We start from the raw sequence: 19,065 nt of genomic DNA on the forward strand, positions 1-19,065 counted from the left end.
AGTGATTAATGGAAAAAGAGATTTGCTTTTACAAATAAGGGTTTGCTGATAAATGAAATTAAACGCTGAAAGATGAAAGAAACAACGGGGAAGAAAAACTCCTAAATTATATAAGAATTAAAAATGAAAAGGGAGGGTTATACATTAGAGGGGAATCTCTGGTGTCAGGTATTTTGGGAAGTCTGAACCTCTCAAGTGCCTCAGCCAATGGGGAAAGAGAGAAGGGAAACGTGGCTGGGAAATTGGGATAAAAAGGAGGCTGCGTCCTCCAAAAACACTGAGAGAGCCCAGGGGAATAGCCCATGGTCTCTCCCTTTATTGGAATAAAGCCAAAGGACTCCTCTGTCTCCTGTTTGGACAGAAACCTCTGCTGTTTGTGGATTAATTTTCCTAACATCACTCACACACCGGGTCTGTTTCCCCTCACCCACCAGGGCTGCTCACACCAATTTTAAATTGCTCATTTAGGTTTTAAATGTCATAAAAAAGTTTTAATATGAATCAGTAATTGTACAAAATTTATACAAAAATAAATTCAAGAAGTGTATTAATGCCTCGATCCACTCTTTTGTCAGCTGAGTGTTCCTGTCTCTGCCCTCATTATTCCACTTGATCAGTGCTCTCTACACAAATACACTATCCAGCCAGCAGAACAGGTTTCACAAAGTGAAAGAGTGACAGAGATAAAGAATAAAAAAATTGTACAAGTGGTTGGGTTGGGAGACCAGCCTCCCACTGTCCCAGCTGCTCCCACTGTCCCCAGTGCCCAGCCTGGCCTTGGGCACTGCCAGGGATGCAGGGGCAGCCCCAGCTGCTCTGGGCACCCTGTGCCAGGGCCTGCCCACCCTGCCAGGGAACAATTCCTCATTGCCAAGATCCCATCCAGCCCTGCCCTCTGGCACTGGCAGCCATTCCCTGGGTGCTGTCCCTCCATCCCCTGGAAGTTGTCTCTCCCCACCCTCACAGGGAACAATTTCTAATCCAAAACTGCCCTCTGTGAGTTTGAAGCCATTCCCTCTTGTCCTGTCCCTCCATGGCCTGTTCCAAGCCCCACCTTTGGAGCCCCTTTGGGCACAGAAGGAGCTCGAAGGTCTCTCTGGATCCTTCTCCAGACAAACACCCCCAGCTCTTTCTGTAGGAGCCCACGCTCACAGGATGTTAATGAAAGGACAAGATCTGTGTGTTCAGTCCAGAAATAAGAGCTGGACAACACTGGTTCCTATGTTATAAAGTAAAAGCAGTTCTCCCTTCTTCATCTCCTCATGTAGCCCGTTACTTGCTCTGTGTCTGAGTCCAAGGAGTCGCTTTCCTCAGAGGAAGAGGAGGAGTTTTGCCACCCATGGAAGTTGTTAGAACAAGGTGCTCCCTGCCCACTTCCCGTGTCCTGCAGCAGCTTTGCCTGCACACCATGAGCACAGTGCCAGCCCCCTGCATCCTCGTGGGCTGGGGAGGCAGCTGCAGGGCTGTGCCCATCCTGCTCCAGGGTGCCCAGCAGCACCGTGCTCAGGCTGATGGTGAAGCACCCACTGCCCCCCTGGGGCTCACTGCTGTCCCCACACAGAGGGCTCAGCAACTCGCTCCTCGTGTCCCTGTGCCCTGCAGGGTGGCCCTGGGGCTCCTGTGGCTCAGCAGCTGGCGTGGCCCCAGCCTGGCTGCTGCTGTGCTCACAGGTGCTGCTCACTGAGTACTGCTCTGGGCTGCCGGGGCTGTCACACACCTGGGGGACGCTGCCCCTGCCCAGCCTGCCCCGCCTGGTGTAGTTGTGGTCACACAGGGCACTGCTGTCACTGTCGCTGCTGTCACTGTCACTGCTGTTGCTGTCACTGCCCCTGCAGGCCCTGGCCTTGCTCTTCACCTCTCTGGGGATGATCTCCACTGAGGCCACTGTTTCTGACACGGACACCCACGGGGAGTAGGCCAACTTCCTGATGCACGCCTGGAAGAGTAAAAGCAATTAAATAATCAGCCACTTTTGTACATATGCACACAACACCATGAAAAAAGCCCCAAACAACCTCCAGCCATGAGGCTGTCAAACAAATGATTCCTTCTGTGCCACAGTTTGGGCTTTTTCTGCAGAGTTCAGGGTATCTAGGTATCCTAGGCTGACTATATGATGCTTTTATCTCCCAAATTTGCCCTAAACCAGGACAAATACAATTGTTCCTTCTTTTCCATTCCTGAACATCACAGAACCCTTGAAAGGTTTGAGTGGGAAGGGATCTTAAAAAATCATCCCATCCCAATCCCCTGCCATGGCAGGCACACCTCCCACCGTCCCCAGTGCCCAGCCTGGCCTTGGGCTCTGCCAGGGATGCAGGGGCAGCCCCAGCTGCTCTGGGCACCCTGTGCCACCCTGCCAGGGTGAGCTGAGTTCTTGTCACTCTCCCAACTCTTGCAGTCACCTCTATCACAGCTGAGCAATTTTAACATCCTTTAGAAATTATCTTTTGAAGCAATTTTCACCATTTTAACATCCCAAGTCTTGTCTTCCCTCTGCACTTCAGAGGATTATTCAATATTTGAAGCGTTCATCAAGTTGACAATAAAAAATAAATAAACGTTAGATATTCCTTAGTAATGCGTTCAGCAATTGTTGGGCTGTGAAAGTGACACAGCAAAAGACAGAAACATGTGGAAGAAGCCTTAGAAAAAAGTGACACCCATCTGCTCTGGGTATGTTGGTAGAAAATGGAAAATATTTATGCTGAAAAACCTTACAGAATTAAATGTAAAAGAAGTCAGAGACTGTAAAAAATAGAACAAGCAAGAAAAGATAAAAGATAGAAACAAGAAATTTCGTTATTTGTGATTGAATTTAAATGGATAATTTCATTCACAAATAATTGTGCCACTAAATTTCAATCTATGGAAATAAAAAACTAGCTGGCTCTGGACTGGCTCCCTCTGTGCTTGATCACAGAGGAAGTCCAAGAGAGATTATTTTATTATTATGAAACAGTGGAACAACTTCTCCAGTCTCTCCTCACAGGGCAGCTTCTCCAGCCCTCTGCTCAGCCCCTGGCCCTGCTCTGGGCCGCACCTTTCGTGCCCTGTGGGGACCAGAACTGGGTGGAATATTCCTGGATGCTCCCCTGAGCAGGGTGGGATGATCCTCTCTGTGAGTAACTTGCCACAGAAATAGCAAGAAATGGTTTTGAATGTTTGTTCTGAAGATCACACAAAACTTAGCAGCCTAGAGAGCATCTTTGACTGAGGTAAACGACAAATGCAAACATTCTGTGCTCTTAGAGAACTTGTACCTAAAGAACAGGACTGGAAACCCCAGCTGTTAAACCTCCTGCTGCCAGCCAGAGAGGGCAGATCTGAGAGCTGTTACATACCAAGGTCTGAGGAAGGGAGAACTTGGGGAAAATAAAGCCTGCTGCATGCACACACTTCAGGACTGCAGCAATGATCAGTGAGACACAGACAGCACCTGCCACTGCAGCTTCATAGTACCCTGGGGTGAAAAAATCAAATAAACACACATGGAGGAAGTGTCCCAGCACCACATTCCAGATCTCCCAGTCACAACAGCTATCAGGAATCCCCAATAATTTTGGTTAGAAGGGATCTCTGAAAGTCAAAGTCAAAGCCAGAACAAGACCAAATCTCAAATTAGCTTCAGGAATTACAAAAGAAGTGACTCCATCTTTCTGCAGAGCTAGTGGAGATCTGTATGGCTCAGGAGATTGCCAAGAGATTGCCCTTAAAGTGCTGGGGTTTTCTATTTCACTCCTAAATACCCACAATGGCTCTCTCTTGGAATGTTTCTCTCTGCCAGTGAGGCCCTGAGGGACAGCACCCAGGGAGGGGCTGGGGCTGGGCCTGGAGGGATTTAGGCTGGATATTGTGAAAGGTTCTTCCCAGAGGGTGCTGGCACTGCCCAGGCTGCCCAGGGAATGGGCACGGCCCCGAGGCTGCCACAGCTCCAGGAGCCTTTGGCCAGCGCTGCCAGGGATGCCCAGGCTGGGCTTGCTGGGCTCTGGGCAGGGCAGGGCTGGCACTGGGGGATCCCTGGGGGTCCCTTCCCTCAGGCCATTCCATGACTCTGTGATCAGTTGTTGTTCAGGACTGGACTGTAAATGTCCCTACACCAAAAGAACGCATTGCACACCCAGACCACCCCCCTGCCCACAGCTCCATTACCTTGCTGAGCCTCTGAGTCTACAGTGACACATTTCCAGGGGGAGGGGACAGAATTCTTGTTCAGGGATGCAGTGACCTCCACGGACAGGCAGTAATTCCTGCTGGGATACAACTCCTCAATGACAACACTGAACACCTCTTCAGTGGTTCTCTGCCGTGCCCTCTGCCATGAAAAACAATGGATTGAAGTCAGTGATTGGCTGAAAGAGCCCCTGCTCACTCCCTCAGACCTGGCCCTGCAGGGAAAGGAAGCTCAGATTCTGCTGGCCATGGTCTCTCTCTTTTCTTCTAAGAAATCTATTTCTATGTTTTCTTTTGCTTCTATCCACATATTTGTTTTTGGGAGCCTGGTAACCATCAGAGCCATTTCATGCCCTCTGTGTTCCTCCCCTAAAGCACAACTATTCCCAAATTTCCCTACCTCATGGTCTCCATCCTGTGATTTCAGAGTGATCTCATAATCCAGCTCTTCGTAGATATCAATTAAAGACAGCAGCTTCCCATTGTCTCTGAAGTGAGAGGCTGGCAGCTTTAGGGTGACGTTGAGGCAGTTTGGACAGGAAGTGATATTCACTTCAGGTGGTCCCAGAATTGCTGTTGGAAAAGAAGAAAGAGGGAAAAATGATAGAAAAAATACAGTTCTACTTTATCCAGTGCCAATTCCATTTCTGTGATGCACACAGGGCTGGCTCAACACACTCCAGAGGGGGCCCTGCTGTAAATCCAAAAGGCCTTGCAACATTTAACTTCCACAGCCAAGCCATCATTTCCCACAGCCAGACTTTAAACGAAAAGGAGTGGAAGGAAGAGGCAGAAAGGGAATAGAGGCTTTACTCCAGCTTCACAGAGATGTGATCTTTGTATCTACATGAGGTTAAAGCTGAGGTTAAAGTACAGAAAAGAATCCTGGAATGGGTTGGGTTGGGAAGAACCTCAGAGCCCACCCAGTGCCACCCCTACCCTGGCAGGGACACTTCTCCCTGTCCCAGGTGCTCCCAGCCCCAGTGCCCAGCCTGGCCTTGGGCACTGCCAGGGATGCAGGGGCAGCCCCAGCTGCTCTGGGAATTCCATCCCAGCCCCTGCCCAGCCTCCCAGGGAACAATCCCTAATTCCCAATATCCATTTAACTCTGCCTTCCTTCAGCTGAAAGCCATTCCCCCTTGTCCTGCCCATTTTATTAAACCAACTGCAGGGACTGCAGGGCTCCTCCTCAGGGTGTTCTCCTTGTCCCATTGTCCCCATTCCCTACAGGGTTCCCTCACTGCTGACCCTGGAAGGGGACACAGCAGCTGCCTCTGCTGAGCTCAGAGCAAACACCATCAGTTCATCCTGCACAGCTCTCCAGCTGCTCCTCAATATCTCTTAGCTCTGTGAGCTCAAAACTCCATTTTAAGCAGAGCCAGAGGTGAAGCCACCTCTGGCAATAGAGACAAGTACCTTCAGCAGAGAAAAGGGCAGATGGATTGTTTGTCCATCAATCTCTTCCCTACACCTGGTGCAGACCTGGCACTTTTTATCTCAACATTCACTATCTGAACACATGTTATGTGTTATGTACCTAACACAGTGAAGAGATTTTTACTTGGTGTTTGTCAATGCACAGCAGTATTTCCTTTATGATTATAATGTGTTTATTTCAAAACCAGAGCCTCATTCCTTTATCAGAACTACAAATCAGGACTACACATACATGAAGTACTACATACAAATAGCCACCAACACAGTCAGTGTGGAGTCTTACAGCAAAGGTAACAGAACACAATTCAGGATAAGCCTTTAATGAAAACTACAAGAAGAAGAAATGCAGAGACAGAACTTACTGCCAAAGATTGGTGAAAAATGCAGCAGAGAAGAATTGAGCACCTGAGCTCCTCCAATGCTCTGAACAAATACAAAATACTCAGCAGATATGTCCTTGAACTCCTCTGTCAGATCACAGGAGAGCTGGGCAATGCCTGAACACTGCTGAGCACTCATCCAGTCCTGGCTCCTGCAGGGAAGAGCAAGACTCTTACTTCTCTGATGTGAGAAGGCATGGGAGTGTGAGGAGAGCATCTCAAGGGAAAAAAAAACCTCAGAAAAGCTAAGAAAAAACCCAAGAAAAACAGAGAAATCTTCAGCCTTACTAATTTCAGAGAATCCCCGAGGCTGGCCCAGCCCTGCCAGCCCATGCAGTGCCAGCTGTGCCCATGGGCACCTTGTCCCCAGCCCAGAGCACTCAGTGCCACCTGCAGGGGACACCTGCAGGGCTGGGCACTGCAAAGCTCCCTCCTCTTTGGGTCAATAAACATTACAAGCAGAATTTGTGCCTTATTTTGAGTGACTTGCCCGTGGCCTTTGTAGATCACGTTGTAGGATGCTGGAACAGCTGGGTCATGTTCTGCCTGCCAGGACAAAATGTGCTGGAAATTGTGGGAGTTAATCCGGAGGTTGTAAGGAAGCCCCGTTCTTTCTAGAAAGGAAAAAATAACAAAAACAAACAAACAAACAAACAAACCCAAAGAATTCTGAGCTTTGCAACCATTCTAATAAATACACCCATTTAGAGCAGCTCAGGATTTGCCCCAAAAAGCAGCCACAGGGGAGAGCTCAGCAGCACAACAGCACAACAGACACAGCAATGCAAAGCATTGTGCACATGGACTGCATTTCTCGAAGTTCTTTGTCCAAAAAGCATGAAGTTCCAAAATGATGACTGGTGAGGATGTGCAAGCTATGAAATGTGTTAGGAAAAGCATTTTAGAAATGGTAACACTCTTACCAGGCAGGCTGCAAACAGCTGCAGACAGAAAGGTGAGGCACACTGCAAAGTGAAACTCTGTATTAATGCTCTGGTGTATCCACAGGACCTGACTTTTATTGCAAGTACTCATTTGCAACAATTGGGTTCATCCCCAGCACTCCCTGGTGGAAGTGTTACTTTCTTTCACACCTTCCTGGACTTTCCTACACATCCCTCCTCCTCCAGAGCCTGGGAGAAGTGTCCATGAACCTGGGGCTCCGAGGAGGAGCTGGCTCCTGCATCCCTCCCTGCGAGGTTCAGGGTTCAGTGCCAGCAAACCCACCCAAGATGTTCTCATCCAATCAGGCCTCAGAGGCCTCTGACTCTATTTCAAACATTTTTTCAAGCCATCCCAAGAATTTTAGAGCTGATCTGGGAAAACATTCCATTGTTGCTTGACTCAGCCTCATAGATCCCAGCAGAGTTTGGGTTGGAAGGGACCTTAAAGAACACCCAGTGGCACCCCTGCCATGGCAGGGACACCTCCCACTCACTGTCCCCAGTGTCCAGCCTGGCCTTGGGCACTGCCAGGGATGCAGGGGCAGCCCCAGCTGCTCTGGGCAATCCTGCCATTCCAGAGGTTCCTCCATCCTCCTGTAGAACCTCCCCAGGAGGCTGTGATCCACCCTGGCTCTCACTGCATCCAGGATTCTTTTCCTTGACCAACCCATTGCTCCCATCCTTTCAACACAGTGCTTCAAAACATGTGAAATTTTTGTTCTGACTCCTCTAATTTTTTTTTCCTCAAGATCCTTCAGCCTCCCTTCTGCTTTGAGTGCAACAAAGAGAAACTTCCTGTTCTTGTTTTAAAGCATTTTTGTGGTCATGCCTCTGACTCAGGAGATGCTGACTCCCACGCCCAGTTGGCCAAAGCAGTCACTACTTTAATTCCAAACACATTTCTTCTCTGTTTTACATTAATTCCATGGGAAAATCTGGACAGTTCCTTCCTTATCTTCCCTAAAACTCACTTTTGTCTTGACCTGTTGTGTTAAAAAGATGTGCCCCAGTCAGCATGACTATGAAAAGAGAAGAGAAATCTGGGCATTGAATTAGAGAATTTAAACAATCTTTATGGAGATCCACAAATAATGGGTTTAACTGCAGCTAAATGTAGAACAAGGGATTTCTTACCAGCCAGGAAATCAACCATTTGGAAAAAAACATCCAGTGGGGATAAATAAAGCAATATTTTAACAATTATTATTATTATTATCTGAACACAAGCTCAGATTTGTAATAAATTGTGTCTGCTGAATTGCTGCTGCATTCCAGTTAGCACTGTTTGATTTTTCAATGCCTCTTCTCTACCCAAACCAAATTCCTTTCAGTTCAGAGCTCAAACTGCCTCTGAACTTTGTTTCAACAAACAAGTTTAGCAAAGGAAGTTGAACAGTTGCAAAACTGTTTGTGTTACACTCTTACAAAGGAGACACAGCCAGGACCAATACCTGAGAACAAGTAACTGGGAACCTTCAGCCTGGGGAAATAGGGATGGGCTGGAACCTGCATGGGGAATCTTCTGCAGCATCTTGGAGTTTCCACCACCCTGGCAGTGCCCAAGGCCAGGCTAGACACTGGGGCTGGGAGCACCTGGGGCAGTGGGAGGTGTCCCTGCCATGGCAGGGGTGGCACTGGGTGGGCTCTGAGGTCCCTCCCAACCCAAACCAGTGTGGGGTTCTGGGATGATGATCTGACCCATTTTACAGAATTAAAGGATCATAACAAATCCCCTTCTCACAGCAAGTACAGCTCAGGCAAACTGATCTTGTTTCACCTGCTAATCCAGAAAATGAGGAGTGCCAGAAAACTCAGAATAAAAAATAAAACCCCTCACATGTAACTGAGAGTTCCTGGATGTGTAAGGAGGCAGAATGATGGAATGGAATGGCCCTGAAGGGACCTTAGAGCCCACTCTGGGGCCAGAGTCACCAGTTCAGGCATGGAGGAATCAGGCATGAATCTCAGAAAGTCTGGGTTGGGAGTGACCCTAAATCCACCCAGTGCCACCCGTGCCATGGCAGGGACACCTCCCACTGTCCCCAGTGCCCAGCCTGGCCTTGGGCACTGCCAGGGATGCAGGGGCAGCCCCAGCTGCTCTGGGCACCCTGTGCCAGGGCCTGCCCACCCTGCCAGGGAACAATTCCTCATTGCCAAGATCCCACCCAGCCCTGCCCTCTGGCACTGGCAGCCATTCCCTGGGTGCTGTCCCTGCAGGCCTTGTCCCCAGTCCCTCTGCAGCTCTCCTGGAGCCCCTGCAGGCCCTGCCAGGGGCTCTGAGCTCTCCCTGCAGCTGCTCCTGTCCAGCTGAGCCCCCCCAGCTCCCCAGCCTGGCCCCAGCCCCTGCTCATGGTTTGTGCACAGAATGGGGCACGCAGGGGTAACACCACAGATCCTTACTCTGGGAATTACTCCACAGAGAGGCTGCCAATACCATGATGGTCTCTTACTTGATTAACTCAGCAGGATTATTAATGAATTCATGAGCTCCCTGCAGTGCTGCTCTCTACCCCAAAGGTTCAGGCACTTACCAAGCTGACAGAGAGGCATTGGCACATCCATTGGGGCTCTCATGGACATTAACAAACAAACCTCTCTGCTTGCAAAAGGAACATTTTGCTTCTGCTCCTACAAATACATGAAAAACAAGCACATTTTACTAAATGATCACAGTAAATTGCCTTAGTAAATCACTTTTAACTAACCCAAGGTTTCTGTACAGAATTGTTTTACCCTCTCCATTGTCTGAGGGAGGACAGTGGTACTGAAAGAGTTACTGGGGGGAGCACTGATCTTTATCATTTTATGGCAATTTTGGTCCATTTCCATGGCAACAGCACTTCCCTTTTCCCATGGAATGGGCTCCCACCACTTCAAATGAGGCAAAAACCACCGTATAATTATTTATACTAACTTTGCATTTAGATAGGATCTGAAAACTCAATGCCACTCACTCCAACTTCATTAATGCAATGAAAATAAACTTTGCTTGGCTTTGTTTGGAATAAACTCATCACCATTGTAGTACTTGTTACCAAAAAGGGAAAAGATCAACAGAGCACTTAGAAAAAAATTAATTACAAAGAAGTTATGAAGTTTGTTACAATTTTTTAATGCATAAGATCTATTAAAATAATTCTTTTCTTCACTGTTATATTTTACTCTATTTAACATCCTCCTAATATTAATATCCACAGGACCTGGTTTTGAGTTACCTGGGCAAAGGTGCATCTATTTCTAAAGAATCTTCCCCCCAGCTTTAACAAAAACTAACTGATTTTTAATTCAACATTATTTGCAAATACAACTGGAATTATTTTTCTGCAAAACAACCAGTTTAAAATCATGCCAGAGCACACTCTGTATATGAATATATTAATATATAACCCTGTATATTCATATATTAACACAGGATAGAGGTCATCTGTTAAAGTCAGGTGAAGTAAACCCCTTTATGTGAGAAGTCAATGTCCCTGTGCTCAGAGTGCAGGAAGCCACAGGGTAAGTGTTAGGAACTTGGATCTGTGCAAGTGGCAGTCCCACAGCCTCAGGGAATGCTCTCTTGCCCTCACTCTGTTCATTCATTCGAGAGAAGCCATTCCAAAGAGCAGCTGCACCTGCAGGCAGGGACTGTCCAGGCTGTTCAGAGTTCCCTTCAGGAGAAAGCCTTGGGCATGCTGGATTCACTTGGTAAATGATTTCCTGTCCCTGATCAGCCCTGCAGCTCAGCCAGGCCCTGGCTGAAGCAGTCCCTGCCCACGGGGATGTGCTGTGTGTACCTGGGATCCTGGCTGGCCATGCTGCAGGGATAACACTGGGAATAATCCCCCCCTGGGAATCACACCAGGCTCCAGGCTGCCTCTGGCTGCTGAGCAAAGGAGGCTCCCACATGAGGCACACTCAGAGCCAGTTACTGGTTCAGCACCTTCCACTGCCTGAGAAAATGAGACAAAATGTGCTCGTGTCCAGGCTCCCACAGCTGTCTAAGGCTGGATGTCCTCTGCAGATCTACCACTGCCAGGGAGATTCCAGGGGAAAACCATTTCTGTCAGAACTCTGGGGAGCTTTTGTAACTCCTCCTCTTCAGAGCAGCAGCAATCCCTGTGGAGAAGCCATGCAGAGAGCAGTGAGTGCAGCCCCTGAGGCCAGGCTGGGCCCTCAGGAGATGCCTGGGAGCTGCCTGGAGCCCCAGGGCTCCCATGTCACAGGGGACACTGGCACAGCACCCACAGCTGGAGCCCACGGGATCCCACACTGCCTGGGGGGGATCCTAAATCCCACCCAGTGCCACCCCTGCCATGGCAGGGACACCTCCCACTGTCCCCAGTGCCCAGCCTGGCCTTGGGCACTGCCAGGGATGCAGGGGCAGCCCCAGCTGCTCTGGGCACCCTGTGCCAGGGCCTGCCCACCCTGCCAGGGAACAATTCCTCATTGCCAAGATCCCACCCAGCCCTGCCCTCTGGCACTGGCAGCCATTCCCTGGGTGCTGTCCCTGCAGGCCTTGTCCCCAGTCCCTCTGCAGCTCTCCTGGAGCCCCTGCAGGCCCTGCCAGGGGCTCTGAGCTTTCCCTGCAGCTTCTCCTCTCCAGGTGAGCACCCCCAGCTCTCCCAGCCTGGCTCCAGCCCTGGGACCAGTTTAGTGGCCCTCAGATTCAGGCTGGATGGGGTTATATTTGCTTCCAATCAGAAAACAAGAAAAAAAAGCAGCTTTGAGGTCTTGCAAGTCAGTGGCTCATATTTCAGAAAAGCTCTCCCGCAGTTCTCTGAAAGAAGCAGATGGTCTGTTTACTTACAGAAATCAGCTTAGGGGAACACTGAGAGAGGCAGGGAGGCTGACTGACAGCAGGGGAGTCTGCAGAGGAACATTCTGAGCCTGCACAGGGACCTCGGAGAGCACCCAGCCCAGGCCTGCCCAGGCAGGGTCACTGCAGCAGTGCCACAGGAGCTGCCCAGAGGGTTTGGGATGTCTCCAGAGAGGGAGACCCCAGCCCCTCCCTGGGCAGCTGTTCCAGGGCTCTGCCCCTCCAGGGAAGGAAGTTCTTCCTCAGGCTGGGCTGGAATTGTTGTGTTTTAGTTCCTGGCCATTGCTCCTTGTCCTGCCACTGGCACCACTGAGCAGGGTCTGGCACCATCCTGACACCCCTGGAGCTCTATAAAATCCTGAATCCACCCGAGCCAGGGAACCACACTGTGCCTGTAGCATTATTCCCACCCTCGAGTGCTGGGAGACTTTGGATAGACCACTTCTAAGGACACAGAAATCACTTAACCTCCATAACCCAAGGCCATTACCAACAGCCCTCATCCCATGGGCTGCCACAGTGCTGGGACAGGAGGAGACAGCCTCAGGCTGGGCCAGGGCAGGCTCAGCTTGGACAGCAGCAGCAATTTGCCCATGGAAAGGGAGCTCAGGCCTTGGCAGGGGCTGCCCAGGGAGCTTTGCAGTGCCCAGCCCTGCAGGTGTCCCCTGCAGGTGGCACTGAGTGCTCTGGGCTGGGGACAAGGTGCCCACGGGGCACAGCTGGCACTGCATGGGCTGGCAGGGCTGGGCCAGCCCCGGGGATTCGGGATCTGCCCGAGGGACACACGGGGACCCTCGGGGATGCCCCAGCAAACCACGTCTGAGACAAGGGGCGCTGCGAGAGCCCTCGGCAGTCGCTGTTCCCCCCAACCATCAGCCCCTGGTTCCATCCCCACACCAAACGACCCCAGGCACCTCCCGGGCCATCGCCGGGGCCAATGCAGCGAGCGGGACGCTGCCAAGGGCGAACCCGGCGGGGTTTTGGGACTCCGTGTGCGGTTCTGGGGGCTCCACACGGGCCCGGGCCCCACACGGCTCCAGCAGAGCGCTCCCGGGAATGCCGGAGCAGCGGCCCAGACCGCTCCCCTCAGCCGGGGGAAGCAGCGCGGCCCGCTCCCCTCAGGGAACGGCTCCATTGGTATCGTAGGGCGGCGCCCGGGGGCAGCGGGGGAACACGGCACCGCACACATCGCCACCTGCCAGCCGTACCTCGCGGTAGGGAATCCTCAGGGGCTCCGCTCCGGCTCCTCATCGCTACTGACCGCGTCTATCGTCCCTTATCAATGCGATCGACCCCCATCGATCCGGGCGCTGCCGCCCACCCCACAGCCAGCAGAAAATGGCGGCGGGGATGGCGCGGTGTTAGCCACGCCCCCATAGAGACCGCGCCCATAACAAACTGGACCACGGCCCCATGCAGGCAAACCACGCCCCAAACAATCACGAACCACGCCTCCATCGAGCAAGCCCCACCCCTTCCCCTCAGGCCCCGCCCAGCGGCGCTAGGGCGGCGCTGCCTGAGGGCGCCGCTCTCTCCCATACTCGCCGAAAGGCTTTTGCTGCCTTTAGTTCGGTTTCTGCCTTTATTTCCGTTCCTGCAATTATTTCCGTTCCTCCCTTTATTTCCGTTCCTGTTACCCGTCCGGGCCTGCTCCACCCCCGGCTCTGCGGAGTTCGCTGAGCGAGAAAGCTGCGGGAGCCAGGCTGATCCCCTGCCGCGTTTACAGAGTCAGAGTCGCAGCAGGTTTGGGTTGGGAGGGACCCTGAATCCCACCCAGTGCCACCCCTGCCATGGCAGGGACACCTCCCACTGTCCCCAGTGTCCAGCCTGGCCTTGGGCACTGCCAGGGATGCAGGGGCAGCCGCAGTTCCTGCGGTGCCATGGGAAGGGAAGGGCCCTGCGGGTCCTGGTGCGTGGGCAGCGGGATCGGAGTCAGCCGTGCCCTGCAGCCAGGAGGGACAGCCCCGTCCTGGGAACACCATCACCTTCACTTCCCTCTGAAGCTGTGAAAAACGCCAATCACTTGTTTTTAAAATGTTAAAAGTTTAATAGTAATGAAATGGTTAGAACAATAGCAATATAATCAGAGTAATAATAATTTGGACAATTTGGATTAGGACAATATGAGACAGTAAGAACAAAGAGTTACAGACAGTCCGGGTACCTTTTCTGGGCAGCATAAGCCCGAAAAAGGCCCCACGTTAACAGAGGATTAACCCTTAAAAGCAACAGCCTGTTGCATATTCCTACACCTCATGCATGATGCATAAATTCCATTCAAACTCAGGATTCTGGCTGGGCAGTGTCAGCTGCTTCCTCTGAACCCTGACGGTGTCATCATGGCTGAGTGAGGCAGGAAGAAGTTCATTTCTCCTGATAATGGAGCAATGAATTCTCTTTCTCTGAAAGATTCAGGTGTCCTGTGGCTGCTATCTGGTGTGAGTCCTTTCTTTAAAAAGTATCTTACATAGCAGAATTTCTATTTTAACACTTTGTTATAACCTAAAACTATATTTAACACACTACTTAAGAGAATTAATACAGCATTACTTTCTAACACAACACATATAATATTCATTTTAATATTTGCCAAAAGCCAATCATAAAATAGGCATTTTTCACAGAAGGGATGGTCCCACTCTGCTCTGGGCTGGGGCAGCCTCACCCCCAGTGCTGGGGACAGTGCTGGGTGTGTCAATGAAAGATCAGAAGCTCTTGGACAGTGTGCAGAGGAGGGACACGAGGCTGGGGAAGGGTCAGGAGGGGCCCCCGAGGTGGCCTGGGCAGCCCAGGCTGGAGCAGCCTGAGCTCAGAGCTCCCCGGGGCTGCAGCTCCTCCCGAGGGGCAGCGCAGGGACAGCTCCGAGCTCTGCTCTGGGACAGGGACAGCACCAGGGAGCGCCTGGGGCTGGGCCAGGCCAGCTCAGGCTGCAGAGCAGGGCAAGGTCCTTGCCCAGAGGGTGCTGGCACTGCCCAGGCTGCCCAGGGAATGGGCACGGCCCCGAGGCTGCCACAGCTCCAGGAGCCTTTGGCCAGCGCTGCCAGGGATGCCCAGGCTGGGCTTGCTGGGCTCTGGGCAGGGCAGGGCTGGCACTGGGGGATCCCTGGGGGTCCCTTCCCTCAGGACATTCTGGGGTTCTCTGATTCACTGTCCACCCTGTGCCAGGCCCTGCCCACCCTCCCAGGGTGGAGCAGAACTCCTAATCCCAGTTCTACTGTCTTTCAATCCTACCTTTTACAGCTTTCCCAAAAACCTCTAATTTTAAAGCTTCCCACATTCCTGATTCCCAATCTCCCACCCATCCCTGCCCTCTGGCACTGGGTGCCATTCCAGGGTCCTGTCCCTGCAGGCCTTGTCCCCAGTCCCTGTCCAGCTCTCCTGGAGCCGCTTCAGGGCTCCTTCCTCCCAGAGCACCCCAGGGTGTATCCCCAGCCCAGGCTGTGCTGTCCCTCCCAGGGCTGTTCCCTCCCTGCCAGGCTGGGTGAGGAGAGCTCAGGCCATGGCAGTGCCCTGCAGAGCTGCCTGGGCAGGGCAGGAGCTGTTGGGGAAACAGCTGAGATGCTGAATTTCCTGCTCGCTGCACCCTCTGCTTCTCAGTTGCAAAACAAAATTAGAGAAAACAGCCTGGAGAGTTCACTGTGATTTCCCTGGCACAGTGAATCCAGTCTGATTTAAAACCCAGAATTGTGGAATGGGTTTGGCTGGGAGGGAGCCTAAAGCTCACCTCATCCCATGCCATGAGCAGGGAGCCTCCCCTTTGCTCTCAGCAGAGAGGGTTTGCTCTTTCGGAGGGGCAATGGCACAAACATTTCCTTCTGTGGTTTAGTGTCTGATGTCTGACTTTGGAGCAGACATCTGATTTCTGCTGAGAACCTCTTTTTGCACAGCCTGAAACATCCTGTTTTCTCCTGCTCCTCTACCACACGGGCCTTTTGTCTGTGTTGTTCTCACTGGGGATTTCAGCTTGCAGAATAATTGCCACAGTAGTTGGTAAAAGTGGCCCTTTTCAAAGAAATGGAGAATAAAAAAAAAATGACGTATTTATATTTTTACTGTCTTGATTTTTTCTGTGTGGGCTCTTCTGAAACTTCAGTGCTTTCCAAACTAGGAGGGATTGCTCCTTCCCTCTAATTTTTTAAAATTTATGTACAAAATTTGTGTCCTATTTATTTTTCTTTTTTGCATGTTCATGTTTTGCAATCTTGGCTCAGAAAGAAATAAAAATATGCAAGGTTTTGAGAAGTATTTCTTTAAGTTTTCCCAACTAGAAAAACTGGAATGTGTCTTTTTTTTGGCCTGAAGGTGATGCTGTTTCTCTAGGAAAAGCTACTGGAATAGCCATTGGGAAGTCTGGTGGGAAATACTTGTGTTAAAATTCAGTATACACCAATTTATGCTCTTTGTCTTGGCAAGTTTTCATCAACCCTTTGGAAGACTGAGTTCTGTATGAGCAGAACTCAACTCAGTTTATTAAACCTCCCAGTGTGTCGTGGATCAGCACACTCAAAATCAAAGCAGTAATTAATTTTTTTAAATTATTATTATTATTATTTTTAATGCTCATCCTTCCTGTGTGGTGCTGGCCCTGTGGTCTGCCGTGCTGCCAGGTTTGTGGTGGCCCAGCTTTGCTTTCTGTCCCCACAAAAGCTGCTTTTATTTGTTTGTTTTGAGAGATTTCTGTGCAAGGCTGGAGCCCAACAGCTGTCTGCTGTTTCTCCAGCACATGACTTATCCCTGTCCCTTTCTGCCACCTCTGGGGTTTGTCTCCAGCTCTGACACCGGGCACATTTCTGCTCTCTTTGTTGGCTCAGAAACCTGGTGAGACCCTTCTGTGTGCTGAGAACCCTTTTGCTTTGGGCAGGGTTGTTTGAAATCCCTTTCCAGGCTCAGGTTCCTCCCTGGCAGGGTGGGCAGGCCCTGGCACAGGGTGCCCAGAGCAGCTGGGGCTGCCCCTGCATCCCTGGCAGTGCCCAAGGCCAGGCTGGGCACTGGGGTGATGCCTTGGGAAGGCTGACCTAGAACAGAGACTGGACAGAGTTAAACAATAAAGTAGGGATTTATTAAAAGGCCTCCACGTGTGGAAGAGGTTTTACAGTGAGCCAGAGAGAAGTTTGATCCGTGTTCACCCCTGAAAGAATTTCCTACCAAGGTCATTGACACGGAAACCAAGAAAGAAAGAGAAATAAGAGAAACCTGAGAAACCTGCACCTGCCCGTTCCAATGGGCACTTTGTTTGTATCTCATGACCAATGAGTAAAGTGTAAACTTCTGAGCTTTGTAAGAATGTGTAACAATCATGCATGCCAAAATAAAAACAGCTTGAAGCCTTCTGAAAATGGAGTGTGTGGCTTTGTATTGCCTCCATCTCAACTACAACATCCACGGATGCACCTTGGGCAGCACCAGAGCCCAGCCAGGGCTGCACCCAAGATGAACCAAAATGGCCCCAAAATGCACGGCCGGGCACGGGGTCTGTCCCTGGGATCAGTTCTGCTCCATTTGCACCTTGCAGTTCATTGTCCCATTCCAGCTTCAGCCCCTGCAGTCCCACCCTGCTTGTTTTTCTCTCTCCAGCCCACGGGGTTTGTGCTCTGGGGCTGAGATTTGGATCATTTGTCCTTGGTGCCCAGCTGGAGCAGGAATTGTTTTGTCTCCCTGCTCTGTGCACAGAGCTCAGCATCCCAGAATGTGAACCCAGACCCACACACTGAAGCAGCACAGAACCTGAAAATATAAGAGCTCAAACCTGAGGCATCATTTCCCCCCTTGAGAGGTTTGACAAAGCCTTTACCTTGTCAAGTCTCTAATCTAAATATCTACTAATAATAGGTATTTAATAACAAATTAGTATCTAACAATAGTAAACAACTAACAATAATAAACAATACATAAATATCTAATAGTAAATAAATATCTAACACTAGATAAATATATAGTAACATTAAATATCTAACACTAGACAAACAGAAAATAGCTAACAACAGTAAGGACCCTGGGACAATGGAAGGTGTCCCTGCACATGGCAGAGGTGGAATTAAATAATTAAATTATCATCAAGTTCCCTCCAACCCAAACCATTCCACATTTCTATGATTCCATGACTCTTTAACCCAAATTCTGTGTGAATTTGTGGCACCTCAGTGAAGCCAACAAAGCTTACAGGGGGGCAGAATCTCTGGTGATTTATACTCATTAAAAACCACCAACGAGCTAAAAGACCATCAGGTGCTTTCTGGGGCTGCTAAAAACTCATAACTGATCTGGGTTTTTTTCTGATTACTCTGTTTTAGAGTAACTTTAATCCTTGCTGGTAAAAAGCTGCAGGACTGCGCAATCCTGGCTATAACACATCATTCCCTGGGTGGCACTGCTGGAACTGAGAATTTCAGATTTTTACTGAGAATTCCAGACTTTCTGTGCTGCCAGACACTGACCCCCAAGAGAACACTGCACTGACCTGAGGGCCTGGAGAAGCTTCCAGAATGGAATGGCAGAACTGGGATTGTGGGGGTGGAGTTTGAATGGAAGTGTGTGATATCACAGGGTGGGAAACTGAGAGTGTTATAGATACAATATATAGATATTATAATATTGTCTTTTTGCAAATATTAATATGATTTTATATGTGTGGTGTTAAAGTAACTTTGTTATAAATACATAGTTTTTATTTCTGTTATTAATTAAACTTAGACATAGTTATGAAATAGCTCTGCTTGTATTAAAATATCTACTTAGATAACATCCACTAAACATAAAATGAGAACACTTGCTGCAAATATGCTGACTATTAACACTCACCATCTGAAGACAGTGCAGACTAAGGCCTAGAAACTGGAAGTGATAAGAACAGACTAAAACCACAACCAAATAATATGCATACTCTAAACAGGCAGACCTAGAGAGGAGCCATCCTAAACAACTCTTGAGACATGTAATCTAAGAGTGAAGAAAAGGTTTACTGTACATAAAATCTATAAATATACAGCAAGCTAACATAATGAAACAAGCACTTAAGGAATATCCCCAAAAATACCAGTGTGCTCTTGGCAAAGGCCAAAATACACCTGGTGTAACAACCTTTGCTCTGTGGTCCTTATCTCCTATCAGCCTTTATTAAACTTTTTAATCTTCACAAGAGAGTGAACGTGGTTTTCCCATAGAGTTTAAGGGTTTAGAATACAGTAATAGATATAATAATATACTCTTATATAAAGCAAGATGGAGGTTTTAGGGTGGAGGCTGCTCCTTCTTCTTCTCCTTCTTCTCCATGGGTTTGGGTGGTTTTGTGTCATTGGATAAAAAAGTCCCCATTGCGGGCATGGGTGGTTGG

General features: G+C 49.8%; 1 protein-coding gene across 3 annotated transcripts; it reads right to left on the bottom strand.

Annotated features, from left to right (window-relative positions):
- Nucleotides 1-463: 463 nt before the first annotated feature.
- IFNAR2 (interferon alpha and beta receptor subunit 2) lies at nucleotides 464-13,082 on the bottom strand. 3 transcript variants are annotated; one of them, XM_066545594.1, is made up of 10 exons: nucleotides 12,944-13,082; nucleotides 10,860-11,035; nucleotides 9,466-9,562; nucleotides 6,914-6,955; nucleotides 6,481-6,604; nucleotides 5,973-6,142; nucleotides 4,574-4,746; nucleotides 4,153-4,315; nucleotides 3,345-3,463; nucleotides 464-1,936 (listed from the first exon to the last, which is right to left on the bottom strand). In XM_066545594.1, exons 3-10 carry the CDS (start codon nucleotides 9,512-9,514, stop codon nucleotides 1,253-1,255), a joined length of 1,524 nt encoding a protein of 507 aa, XP_066401691.1. In that variant the 5' UTR covers nucleotides 9,515-9,562; nucleotides 10,860-11,035; nucleotides 12,944-13,082; the 3' UTR covers nucleotides 464-1,252. The 3 variants fall into 3 exon arrangements, with proteins under 3 accessions (XP_066401691.1, XP_066401690.1, XP_066401692.1); XM_066545593.1 differs by having other exon boundaries at nucleotides 10,714-11,035; XM_066545595.1 differs by lacking the exon at nucleotides 10,860-11,035.
- Nucleotides 13,083-19,065: the final 5,983 nt, after the last annotated feature.

This window comes from Molothrus aeneus, chromosome 2, assembly GCF_037042795.1.
Source record: "Molothrus aeneus isolate 106 chromosome 2, BPBGC_Maene_1.0, whole genome shotgun sequence".
Classification (NCBI taxonomy): domain Eukaryota; kingdom Metazoa; phylum Chordata; class Aves; order Passeriformes; family Icteridae; genus Molothrus; species Molothrus aeneus.